The 12786-nt window shown below is 42.7% G+C and overlaps 2 protein-coding genes across 4 annotated transcripts; one reads left to right on the forward strand and one right to left on the reverse strand.

Annotated features, from left to right (window-relative positions):
* Positions 1 to 3902: 3902 nt before the first annotated feature.
* CFAP68 (cilia and flagella associated protein 68) lies at positions 3903 to 7587 on the reverse strand. 2 transcript variants are annotated; one of them, XM_004585220.4, is made up of 4 exons: positions 7449 to 7587; positions 5615 to 5845; positions 5062 to 5128; positions 3903 to 4207 (listed from the first exon to the last, which is right to left on the reverse strand). In XM_004585220.4, the coding sequence occupies exons 1-4, from the start codon at positions 7488 to 7490 to the stop codon at positions 4032 to 4034; spliced, it is 516 nt and encodes a 171-aa protein (XP_004585277.1). In that variant the 5' UTR covers positions 7491 to 7587; the 3' UTR covers positions 3903 to 4031. The 2 variants fall into 2 exon arrangements, with proteins under 2 accessions (XP_004585277.1, XP_012782446.2); XM_012926992.3 differs by lacking the exon at positions 7449 to 7587 and adding an exon at positions 6647 to 6946.
* Positions 7588 to 7681: 94 nt separating this feature from the next.
* On the forward strand, positions 7682 to 11884 carry FDXACB1 (ferredoxin-fold anticodon binding domain containing 1). Of its 2 annotated transcripts, XM_004585052.3 has the most exons (5): positions 7683 to 8049; positions 8277 to 8433; positions 9527 to 9730; positions 9909 to 10067; positions 10394 to 11884. In XM_004585052.3, exons 1-5 carry the CDS (start codon positions 7878 to 7880, stop codon positions 11577 to 11579), a joined length of 1878 nt encoding a protein of 625 aa, XP_004585109.2. In that variant the 5' UTR covers positions 7683 to 7877; the 3' UTR covers positions 11580 to 11884. The 2 variants fall into 2 exon arrangements, with proteins under 2 accessions (XP_058519901.1, XP_004585109.2); XM_058663918.1 differs by lacking the exon at positions 9527 to 9730 and having other exon boundaries at positions 7682 to 8049.
* The last annotated feature ends 902 nt before the right edge of the window (positions 11885 to 12786 follow it).

Consider the following 12786-nt stretch of genomic DNA (forward strand, 5'->3'; position numbering starts at 1 on the left):
AGGTGAAAATATTTGACCTGTTGTGTTAAGACATAAAATTACTCTTAAGATAATGCGCTCATTAAGGCATTGTAAATATGATAGTACAAGGAATAACAATTGAGTAAGACAGGCAGCCTAAAACTAGATCTGCATGTACATTACAGTCAATTTACAATAAAAATGGTATTAAAGAATGGAGAAATTATGTTGCTTTTAAAAACAGCTAAAAAAATTGAAACTGTTATTTCCTAAAGTCATATACAATATAAATTCCAGATCTATATTTAGAACTTAAAATAACAAAGGTTTGAGAATTGACATGGCCATTATTACTTATATATTTGTTTTCTTACACAGAAGACTACAAGAAATGATGTTTAAACATCATTTAGTGTGGTTAACCAAACTAAAACAATGACTATTGACTCCTCTGGGTTGCCAATCCTAAGCTAGCCATATCCCCTTACTGGTCCCCCACTGGCTCCCTGCTTTGAAAGACCCACCTGAAACCACTCTAACATCTGCTTTTGTGATCTCTACCAAAACTGTGTCAAGTTGCTGTTGAAACAAACCTTGCTACAGTAGTTGTAATAAATGCTTCTTTGGTGAAGTTTCTCAGCGGTCTTTGTAGAAGTTAACTGACAATCCTTATCTTGAAATAAAAAAAATATTTATATATAAAATTATATTTCTGAAACTAGATCCAAAATTAAATCAACAAAATAGAAAAAGTAGACAGAAGTATATAATAAATCATTTACATTAGGTATTGCTATACGGAATCCATTAGATTATGATCCTGTTTTTGTTTTAGGTTCTCTGTAACAAGAAGTTATTTTTTTATTTGTAGTCTCATGAGATGATGCTCATTAAAGTCATAGTAAAGGTATACTGTGTGACTGTGACTATCAGGCTTATATTTAGAGTATTTTCATCACTATAACAAATTATCTAAGACAAGCTACTTATGAAGGTAGAGGTTTCTTTTAGCTCAGTTTTAGAGCTTCACAACTACAATCAACCAGGCTACCACCCTGGTTTGGCATTTGTTGTGTTGTTCTTGCTGGCAGAGTCCTGAGGAAGCATAGAGGAGTAGTTCAGAGTGTGGGTGAGTGAAGAGTCACACGTCAGCCAGAAAACCGAGAAGGTGGTTTGGCCTAGCTGATGTGTATATATCCCATCCTCTCATGGAAGCTGCTATCTGAGGGCATGACTACAATGACCTAAGGATCTCCCCCAAATCTCACAAACACTGCATCTGAGTTATATTTCTACCCTCTTCATATCATTAATTTATGACTTTGAGTCTACATGAGTTTTTGGAGCCAAATCCTGTTAAAACCGTAGTCCTAACTCACTAAAATTCAAATTCTCATACAACATAAACTCATTCCATTCCAAATAGAATCAGAGTCTTGACTCAGCCCATAATTTCTTTTTTATAAAGGTTTATTTTTAAAAAAATTGTTATTGGAAACTCAGATATACAGAGAGGAGGAGAGATGAAAGGAAGATCTTCTGTACATTAATTTATTCTCCAAGTGTCTGCAATGGCTGGAGCTGTGCCAACCTGAAGCCAAGAGTCAGGAGCCTCCTCTGTGTCTCCCACATGTTACAGGGTCCCATGGTTTTGCACGGTCCTTGACTGTTTCAGGCCACAAGCAGAGAGCTGGATGGGAAGCAGGACTGCCAGGCACGAACCAGCACACATATGGAAGCCTGGCCCATGCAAGGCGAGGACTTTAGCTGCTAGGCTACCATGCTGGGACCTCCATCATTTAATTCTAATGTCCAAAGTTCAACATCTCATCTGACTCCATTCTACAAAAACCCAACTCATATATTTCCACAATATGGTTGGACAGGCACACAGTATACATTTTCATACTGAAGCAATTAACACACAGGCTGGACTAACTGAACCAAAGCAAGACCAAAAGTGAACAGGGCAAGCATTTAACCCTAAGGCCCCTTGGCCAGCATCCTGGGAACAACTGTGGCAGGTACAATCCTGGCTCAGGGGCTTTGCTGGTCACAGTATATGCTTTGGTTCTCAGAGGTTGGTTATAGTCCTGACTCCACAGGGAATCACCTGGTGAGAACTCTCTGTGGTAGCTCTAAACCCACATATCCCCCTGGGCTTTGCTTTAGTGGATGCTCTGCTGTGGCTCCGTTCTCTGACAGGTCTCTGCCTCAGCTGCCAGATTTTCTGAGATATCCTCTGAAGTCCAGTTGGAGCACCTGGTGATCTCTACCCATCCGGCTGCTCTTGGAGGCTGCACACTGACGGCTGAAGCTCACATGCTGACATCTCTTTCTGGCAGCTCCACTGTGGCTTCACTTCTACAGACTGACTAGCCATTACCCCAGAGGAGATCCACACAAGGGCTCCAATTCTGTGGGCCACTTCATAAGCTTTCCTTTGAAATTGTAGTGGAGGCTGCCGTGATCTGTCACAGCTTGCATTGTGCATGCCCCAAAAGCCAGCAGCATGCCATCAAGGTCTGCTACCGGCACGAGCTGCATCCATGCCTGCTTGAAACATGGCTCCGGCTCTGCAGTTCTTTACTGCCTGAACATGGTGGTCTTGGCTAAGCTTGCTCAAAGTACCCTGAGAGGTCATTAGATAGTGGTGTCCCTGTCATCCTGGGCCAGGAAAGGTAGCCTTAAGATTCCTGAGACACCCTTGAGGCTTTTCCTCATTGGTTGAATTGCCAATAAGCACCTGGTTCTTTTTAACCTGTACTAATGTCTTTCTAAGAAATTTCTCCACTGCACACTTGAGTTCCAAATCTTTTCTTTTGTTTTTCTTTGGAAAGACTATAAAATTCTCAAATTCTTCCATTCTGCTTCATTTGTTCTTGATTCTATTAATAGCAGTTAATGGCAGCCATGGTGGAGTTTGAACACTCTGCTGCCTTAAAATCGTGTCTTCCAAACTAGTCATTTCTAAGTTCAGCTTTCCACAAAATGACCACGGCAACACAGTGCAGTCAGTTTGTGTTTTGTTCCCTACAGCACAGAAGTGGGGCATTCTATCTAGTTTCCAAAAGAACCCACATTTCCACCTAATATCTCATCAGTATGTCCTTTCCCATCCACACTTGCATCAGCCTCTTGCTCTTCTCAGTCCTCACCAGAATCACTCAGGACACTCTATTTACAGCATTCTAGGCTTTCCTCAGCACACCGCTTCAACCTTTTCCAATCTTTCTTGAGAAACCAACACCAAAGGAGTCTTTACAACTATGAGCAAAAGTTGTACTAATAATACCACTACTTCGCACCAATTTTCTGCATGTCAGCTTTTTTTGTTTGTTTTGTTCCTGCAAGCTACTTATGAAGGAGGGAGCCTTATTTTGAAACTCATGCTTTTGGAGGTTCACATCCAATACTGGTGAGCCCAATGGTTCAGCACTAATGATCATGTTCTTGCTGGTACGGCCCTCAGGTGGTACATCACAAGGCAAGAGGAAGCATGTAGCATGAGCGGAGGAAGGATCACATGCAAGCCAGGAAGTTGACAGAGAAGGGACAATCCAGCCTTTTATAACTAACTTGGTGAAAAAAACCTCCCAAGGATCTCCCACCAAGCCTACCTTCTAAACCATCAATGGATTAAGTTTCCATTTTCTTAGTACCATTAACTTGACATTGAGGTTTAAATGTTACATGAGTTCTGGGCCTAAATCTTGCAGCTAGATGGCATCTAGCAAAACATAAATTATGCTGGGTTTTCCATTATGGCAACTGATAAAATAATTAGAATAAAAGAATTAGAATGTTTGTAGACTTAAGCAATTATTTTTAAAGTCCTTCCATAATACTGCTAATGTAGAATTACTAAGCGTACACGTAATTAACTTAAGTCTGACAATTAAATATCGGTTACACCAAACAACAAAAAAGGATAGGGAGTATATTTTTAAGGTCTTGAGATTTACTTATTTAGAGTGACATTGTGTAGAAGTGAGCTAAATGTTTAGTTGTGCTTAACATGTGCTCCCTCCTCCATTCAATGGTGTAAAAATGAAGTTGTTGCTTCTTTCCTAGAATCCTGGAGCTTGAAACTGGTGAAGGTTAGGATCCCCCCTGCACCCAGAGCGATACTCAGCTTGAGGTTTTGAATAGCTTCTCATATAAGTTGATTTTTCTGTGCATTTGTTTTGAGGAGGATCCAGCTCAGGCTGATGTCCTGGGAACCAATGGGGTTCTCGCTTAAATCCTGAGAGGAAAAAAATGAGAAGCCAAAAAAACACAAGTTTTAATTATGAATTCCTTTTTATTTCTGAGGGTAATAAGAGACAGTGAGTCCTCTCAACATTGAAAAAAAGCGGGGGCAGGGAGAGGCGGCAAAACGATGTACCAGTTTAAGGCACCACTTACAGAACACCAGCATCAAGTACTGGCTACTGTGCTTCTGATCCAGCTCCCTCCTATTGTATCAGGCTGGGAAAGTAGAGGAAAATGGTTCAAGTATAGAGGCCCCTGGTACCTGTATGGCAAACCTGGAAGAAGCTCTTGGCACCTGGTTTTAGCCTTGCCCATCCCCATCCATTCATCTAGGAAGTGAACCAATGGGTAGAATCACTCTCACTCTCTCTCTGTACCTCTTTCAAATAAGTAAATAGATCTTATTTTTAAAAAAATACAAAATTGAGAAAATGGAGAAATGGTTCATTCATTAACTGGCCGGGTTTACTTTTGGTTCTTGCATCAGGTACCAAATGAGGTTTTGAGAATGTGAAAGTTAAGAATAATTCAAGGGCCAGCATGATGGTTCAACAGAGTAATCATCTGCCTGCAAGTGCTGTATGCCATAAGGGTGCTGGTTCAATGGCCTGGCTGCTCCACTTCCCATCCAGCTCCCTGCTGAGGCCTGGGAAAGCAGTGGAAGACAGTCCAAAGCCTTAGGACTGTGTACCCATGTGTCAAGACCAGGAGGGGGCCCTGGTTTCCAGTTTTAGATTTGTTTAGTTCTGGCCAATGGATGGAAGATCTCTCTCTCTGACTTTCCTTCTCTCTGTAAACCTGTCTTTCAATAAAAACAAATAAATTAAAAAAAAATGGTTCACTTACTGTGAGTTGAAAGTGGCATATGGTTATTGTAGCTTGCATCATATGTTGTTTCAAAATAGTGTCCAAACTGAAAAAGAAAAATTAATAGATTTAGAGTCTAAAAATATCCAGTTAACATTAGGAAATAAGGACAATATGAAATGAATTCTTAATGGGATAGATTTTAGATGGACTAGATCTCAACATGTCATTAGTCTAAATCCTACTCTCACAATCTTTGATCAGGGGAAATTTGTGAGAACAATTCAGATAAAAAAAACCAATCTAATATGCCAGAAAAGAGGCTAGCTTGAGTCAGAATACATTACATATTTCTGTAGATTAATAGAGAACATCCAAACAGAAGCAAGATAAAAGGAATATTTTGGTATCTTTCAGATAATCTAATCCCATCCAACTTGATATTAAATGAGATAGGCAGTCCAGGTGAGGATTGATCCCTGAATAGCAGACTAAGAAGTCTCAACCCTGGAAATTAGTAGATTCCTGCCTCTCAAGTGATTACAGGCATCTCATATGATGGCAGAAGAGAACAGAATGAAAATAAAACCACCTGGGAAGGCAAGGGTTTGGGTTGCACAATATTCTTCAGATCGTATCTTTCCTGGTTCCAGTTGCCCATCAGAGTACGATTTGAATAGGAATTCTCATTAGTGGTGCATCTCCAACCATACTGGAAAAACTTGGACATGTTGTTCCAATCTGTCCACACTTCACCGTGGCCGTCTGCATAAATGATGCTGCCATAATGTGGATTTGCAAGAAAATAGGCAAGGGTCTGTCTCTAGGAAATACCAAGAATAGAAAAAGCTTATTGTACAAATCAGGGAACCAAAACAAAAGGCATACCTTCCTACTCTTTGCTTTACACAACCAGGTGTAAATCAGCATTTTCAATCTACTTGTTGTGGTCTGTTTACATGCTTCTAGCCTATGAACCCACTCACCTATCCTTTTAATCAGAAGGAATGAATCATTATACAGATGAAATTCTTACCTATCCCCTCCAAAAGACAGGAAAACTTTGAATATTTATCATACTACATACAGAATCAGCTAAGTGTTTAGTTAACTTTGACATGTATGAGTTCAGGAACTCAAGGTATTGCTATACTGAAACATGAAAAAATGAGAGTTGAATAACTAGTTATATACTACAAGAAATGGTCAATAAATAATTTCCTTCTTTCTAAGTCCCAACTCAAATAATGCCTTCCTTAAACTTAAATTCTCTCGCCTTTATCTAATGCAGAACCTTGTTTTCAATCTTTCATGGTATTTGTAACTCTTGATTACTGTTAGAGTTCTTGAAATACACACTGTATTTTCTCTTAAGAACCGGATGCCTCTTCAGGGCAGGATCTGATTTATTAATTATTGAACTCTGTCCCTCTCCTCTGCCTGCCCTCTCAGTCAATACGGCTTTTCCTACACCAGATAATCAATACACAAGTTTCTTTTTTTGACTAACTAATCAAAAGCTACCCTCCCCCTTAAACACACACACACACACACACACACACACACACACACACACACACCCAAAAGTTAAGCCTGGTCTATTGGCTTCAAAGCAAGGCAATACCTTCCCTGAAGGACAGTAACTTGATCCTGAGTAGGTTGACTTGTTTGAGGCTATCCTAGGAGAGCGACACAAATCCCTTCTAGGCTGTTCCATGTTGTTTAAAGATGTCACCCAATCTGACCTTCCCAGTCCTCTGAGCAAAGAAAGACTCCAGATTACTCATATCACCAGGGCCAGATGGCCATGACTGGGGAATTACAAAATGCTCTCCTTCCCACAGAGTTATAGCCAATAATGTAGCTGTAAAGGATGCCGTCTCAGCTAACTGCCTCACACCACCTGCCTTTGTTAACATCTCTGTGCGCTGATGTCACCAAACAGGATGATGACTGGGTGTAGCTGGTCTCACAAAGTTCAACATGCCTGAAACTCAGAAGACTGAAGACCCAGGGGGCATTGTCCTCCCCCCCACCCCCTTAGCTGTCCCTGGGATTCGGCCCCTGCTATTGGTATTCACACTCCCTCCAACTATATTCCAGCCAGACCCCATGCTGATTTTCCCATCATGCCTTTACATGTATTGTTCTTTTGCTCCTCTTGACCCAGGTGGGTGTACTTGCCTCTCCTTGGCTTTCAACTCAGGATTCACTGCATTCGGGGACTCTTCCCACCTCAGTCAGGTTCCCCTTCTACGTGCCCCGCAAGCAAGCACCCTACTTCCACAGAAGCTCCTCTTTTGGCTTGGTGTATTCTCCACCATTCTGTAGGCCACACCGTCTTCATTTCATGTATCTACCCACGATCACGGGTGGTATAGCACTCAACGTTTCTCGAATGAACAGAAGGTAGGAGATAAAAGCACCTGGAGACACTGGGAGCAGAAGAGGCAGTGGGAGGCGGCCATTTCGTTAAACACGAAGGCGATTCCTGCGTCAGGAACACGCGGGATCCAGCCCAACTTAGCGGCCCGTCTGGCTCTTTAACACAGAACTCGCCTCACCGCTGTACGCTAGGGAGTGCTTGTGACCTCATGCACGTGTGACGAAGTTGCTCAGGGATTTGGGATATAGGGCATCTTTTCTCGCGGAGGTGTGAGAGTGAGGAAACCCGCAGGCTGGTCTTTCGCTTTTCCACTCATGGTTTACAGTTGTAGGGAGTCGCTCACTAGTTCGTCAAGACAACCAGGGAATACGCATGCGTCACCCAACAGTGACGGGAAACAGGGCTGACAGAGACCTCCCCGAAGGAAGTGACGCAAAAAACGAGTGCACAGCACGAGCGAGTGCAGGCTATGGCGCCTCGGCGCCTCCTGTTGGTTGGGGAAGGGAATTTCTCTTTCGCCGCGGCTCTGAGCGAAGCTCTGGATTCGAACTCTTGTCTAACGGCCACCTGCCTCCAGCGCCTGGCCGACCTGTCCCAGGACCCGGTGGCCCAGGAGAATCTGCAGCGCCTGCGCCGGCGAGGTTAGTGGGTTCAGCCTCTAACGCGAAGCCCCGCCCAGCCGCCGGCGCCTCCCACCTTGGAATGGGTGGGGGCGTGGGAATGTGTCTCTGCCGGGATTGTCTGGGTCGTCCTAGGGATGCTCGGAACAGGTCGGCTGTGTGTCTGCAGCTCCCGAGGTGTGTCTGCACCTCCACGTCTCACGTACTGCTGTCTGTATTTTGTACCCACCCCCGACTATCTTCGCCAGGTGCTGAGATACGTTTCGGTGTGGACTGCACCCAGCTGGCAGATGCGTTTGAACCGCACCATAGGGGGTTTGACCGAATATTTTTTAACTTTCCTCACTGTGGACGCAAAGCTGGAGTAGCTAAGAACAGGCAACTGCTGGCCAAGTTTTTCCAGAGGTGAGGAATGGAAAACCTCACAAATAAAATGTTTAAGCTGTCCCTAACACAGGTGCTACAGTCCAACCTATTAGAAAGATAAGGTAGACGTGTGAGCTATTGTGCTACACCTGGGATGACAGCCGTAGAGGAACCCTCGGTCTAGTGGGAAAGGCATGATCCTAAATTTAAGTAAAAGCACAAATAATGTGCTCTTGGGTCTGCAAAGGAAGGATCTTCTATTTTTTAATAGTGCAATATACTCAAAGCCGGTATAGTTGGCTAAGGGCATGAACTTTGGAGCCAGACTTCCTGGATTCAAATCCTGGTGCAGCACTTACCTAATCCTTATCTGCTTCTATTTTCTCATCTATAAATTGAGGCTGTTAAAATAGTAACTGCTTCATGGAATTATGACTTAGAACAATGCTTCATGCTACTGTACTAAAATACATGATACTATTGGAGATGCCTCATGGGTCAAAATTGCTAAACATTTCACAGAAGTGGTGTTTTAAACTAGTGTTTGAAGTATTGGTTTATTTTTAAAATTTTACTTGAAAGGCAGAATGATACAGAGCTGTTTCTCCCATTAGCTGATTTATGTGCTGAGTGCCCACAGCAGCTGGGCCTGGGTGGGAAGTCAGTCCCATCTTCTCTGTGGTGACAGGGACCCAACCACTTCAGCTGTCACCTGCTGCTCCCTAGCAGGAGGCTGGAATCAAGAGGAGAGCCAGGACTTGAGTCTGGGCGCTCCTGTAGGCAGAGTGGGTGGTCTGCTAGGCCAAACACTTCCTTAAAATATAGATCTGTAATTGCCAGGAGGACAGTGAAAAGAACTTGTTAAAAGCAGAGAAACAGCTCAAGAAGTAAAAGACTGTAAAGGAACTTGACAGTTACTGGCCTTTCTGTGATGAGCGAGACAGAAGCTGACCCTTGGTTGAATATTTAGTTTACATTACTTACTTTTAACTACATGTTTGAGGTCTAGCAGACCTTTGAAAACGGGTGCAAATTGAATTTGAATTATTTCCTAAGCTAAGCCTTGTGTGCGTTGCTACCTCCTGTGATTAAGTTGTTCTTGATGAACAGCTGGTGTTTTCTTCCTTATTAGCTGTGCAGATGTCCTTGCAGAGGAAGGAGAAGTCCATGTGGCACTGTGTAGAGGACAAGGTGGAACTCCTGCTGATAAGCCCCAGAGAGAGTGGCACAACAGTTGGCAGGTGGTTGCCATGGCAGCTCTGGGGGGCTTCATTTTAAGTGATGTGCATCCCTTTAGCTGTGAGGCTGTGCCAGGATACAGGTGCACTGGCTATAGGTAAGTAATACAAGAGATAGCAGCCATATTTATCATCCCTTTCACAAGAGACTTAAAAAAAAAAAAGCAAAAAACCCTCATAAGTGGACTTTCCCCTTGCCATTTTTCTGATTCAATTACTAGAAATACTTGCTTTCTTCAATAACTATAGACTTCACATTGTTTACTGTTTTGCCAGGAGTCAAGATAAGCCCTTTCATGTGGAAGGTGCTTTGAGCCATGTCTTCACCTGGAGCTTACCATTTGAAAGCTCTCAATCCAGAGTTTTTAGGATCAAATTGGGTGACCAGTGGTTTTCCTTTCTAGAACCAGAAGCACTTGTTGGAAAGTTGAGCAGGTAACCGGTTATTTATTTACTTATTTTTGGGAAATGATTTTCTTATTAAGACAAGACATGTATATTGAATGGATTGTAGCTAGATTGTTAGTGTCATTTCTGTGTGAATATTCTTCATCTGGCATTTTTAAAATAAAACATTGTTGTATTTTCTTCTGTATAGTAGAGATACAGTATCAAGTACTGAAAAACAGACAGTTCTTGGTAGATCTTCAGAGTGAAGTTAGGATACTTGTGTTCTAGATATTTATTTGCATGTTTAGTTCTATCTGCACTGTAATTATAATTTTAAGTTTGTCAAGTTATTTTTCTATGTGTTTAAACAGGAATTTCCTGGAAGCACCTTCCAGTCATCCTGTCAGAACTGTAAATGAGATCTTCCTTGCTGCATTGGGCAAAGCTTTCCCTCTAAAAAGACTCAAGTGTTCCTCCCCGCTGCTGACACAGGACCATCTGAGTGTTCTCTCTTCCTGGAACTGGGATGATGCATCAGCTGCCTTTGGGATCTGTCTCCATGAAGAGCACTCATCTGCTCAATCCCAGAATGGTGGGACAGCCCAAGATATGGAGGACTTTGTCATGTCATTTTCAGAACTAAGGTTTCCCAAGAGTCCTGAAAGAGATGGTAAGAAAGAAGTTCCTGAAGCAATCTGTGGTCAGGCCAAGTTCTGCCTTAGACCTTCTCTTCTAGTTCACGCTCAGGCTGCCATCCAAGCACCAGACTTCACCCCAGGTTTTCTGTATACCCTCAGCGGACCTGTCTTTCGGAAATGTCGCATTTTGCCTTTCACAATGCCAGCATTTCATGAGGCCTTATTTATATATGGGATTAATCCAAATGCAAAGGATGGCTGTCTTCAGTCACTACTGGATCTCCTGAAGGACACTGTAGATAGCCTTCTGGCACGGGCATGGCTGGAGGGTTCTGAGCTGAGCCATTCAGTGGAGTTTGTCCTCCAGCCAAATGGGACAGATTATAGGATTTGTGTGAAGTCTCACAGTTTTGGCTCATATTGTGCCAAGGATCTGACTATTGGGGCTGTCACCACATCTGCTATAACAAGCATTCTACCTAAAGACCAGTGTTTTGTGTTTGTGTCTATCAACCTGGATTTATTAGCCATGCTTGTGTGGGGTATCTCTGATTGGAGGATGCTGTGGACCTTTGATGACCGTTTCCTGAACAATTTTGTACCCGGGAAAATAGAATCCTTTAAAAATTATTCTCTGTATCCTCCATGCTATGTGCATGATATTAGTTTTTGGTTGGATGAGGAGAAAGGATTTGATGAGCTGGAGTTTCACACTGTGGCCCGAGCAGTGTCCCAGGACACTGTCATATCTATAGAGTTCCTTAATCGTTTTCAGCATCCAAAGACTGAACAGGTCAGTCTCTGCTACAGACTGACCTACCAAGCCTGTGATAAGGCCCTCACCCAGAAGCAGGCAGCAGCAATGCAGTTGCGATTTAGGAAGGAGATTCAACGCCAGCTACACGTTCAACCTCGGTAGTTCTTTCGACAGCATGGTCCTTCATGAGAGTGGACATGGATGCAGAAGACCAGCGTGCAACTGGTCGTCCTTTCTGGACTGTGTCTTTGTGAGCTCTTTGAATCAGTGATTATAACAACTGTTGACTAATGATACCTGTGCCTGTCGCTTAAACTTACCAACTGCAATGCATTTTTTGATTTTCAGAGTCATGCAGTATATATTTGTCCTGAGTAATGACTAAGATAACAAAACAGCATTTTATACATGAGATGCTCTGTTGAAGAGGCGATGGAATTGAATATCTCATCAAAAAATTGATAAATGTTTTTCATGCTGTCGGTTCCTCTTCCCTTAACTCAGTGAATCATCCTACTAAGTCAACATGTGATGATGGTTTTCGAGTCAGATAGACCATCACTTATTAGCACAGAGCTGGAGAATATACCATAATTATTGTAGATGTTGTTATTGCATCATTTTAATTCTGTGGTTGAATATTATTAAAGTCATGCAACTAGTAAGTGTAAGAGTCAGAGTTAACATTTAGGTCTGTTTTAAACTCCAGTTCTTTCTGCCACTTTGTTACTTTCTTTTTCCTTAGTCTTCTAAAAAAGATAATAGAAGCAAGACCCAGTTAAACTGAATGTTTGGACTTGGTAACCAGGCCTGTGTGTGAAAATTGAGCAGTGTGATCAGTTCCCATTTCCAGTGATTGAAGATTTGTAGTATGAAATCATAACCTTTGGGGATCCTGTCAAGTTCTGTACAACCCCTCTAGACTGGTTTCCATTACTGCTACAGAATGGGATGGGACTCTGTGGTGAGTGCAAGAGTCAGAATTCCCTGGGGGACCCCTGAGAGTTCCAGGTGCGGCAGCATCCAGGTGCGGGTGAAAAGAACGCCAGGATGAAATCAGAAGTTTCTCCTGATCTGCTCAAAGCCGACAGACCCCCGACCATTGTAGTACAGTCCTGGTTTGGAATATGGCTCCACCCTTTATTAGTTGCCACCCCATGCCTCAGCTTCGAGGACATTGTACATAGAATATATACAGTGTCTACGACAGTGCTGCCTCAGCAGGGGCAGTGGCTGATGTCTGAGTTTTCAGATTTCAGATTTCGTTAGTGTGCTATCATCCACTTGCCTCTCTGAAGTAGGTTCTCCCTTTCACTCCTCAAACCACAGAAAGGATAAGGAGGTAAATGAACACTTTCTCGGAACTCAC

The sequence above is a fragment of the Ochotona princeps genome, chromosome 4 (genome assembly GCF_030435755.1).
Source record: "Ochotona princeps isolate mOchPri1 chromosome 4, mOchPri1.hap1, whole genome shotgun sequence".
In the NCBI taxonomy this organism is placed as follows: domain Eukaryota; kingdom Metazoa; phylum Chordata; class Mammalia; order Lagomorpha; family Ochotonidae; genus Ochotona; species Ochotona princeps.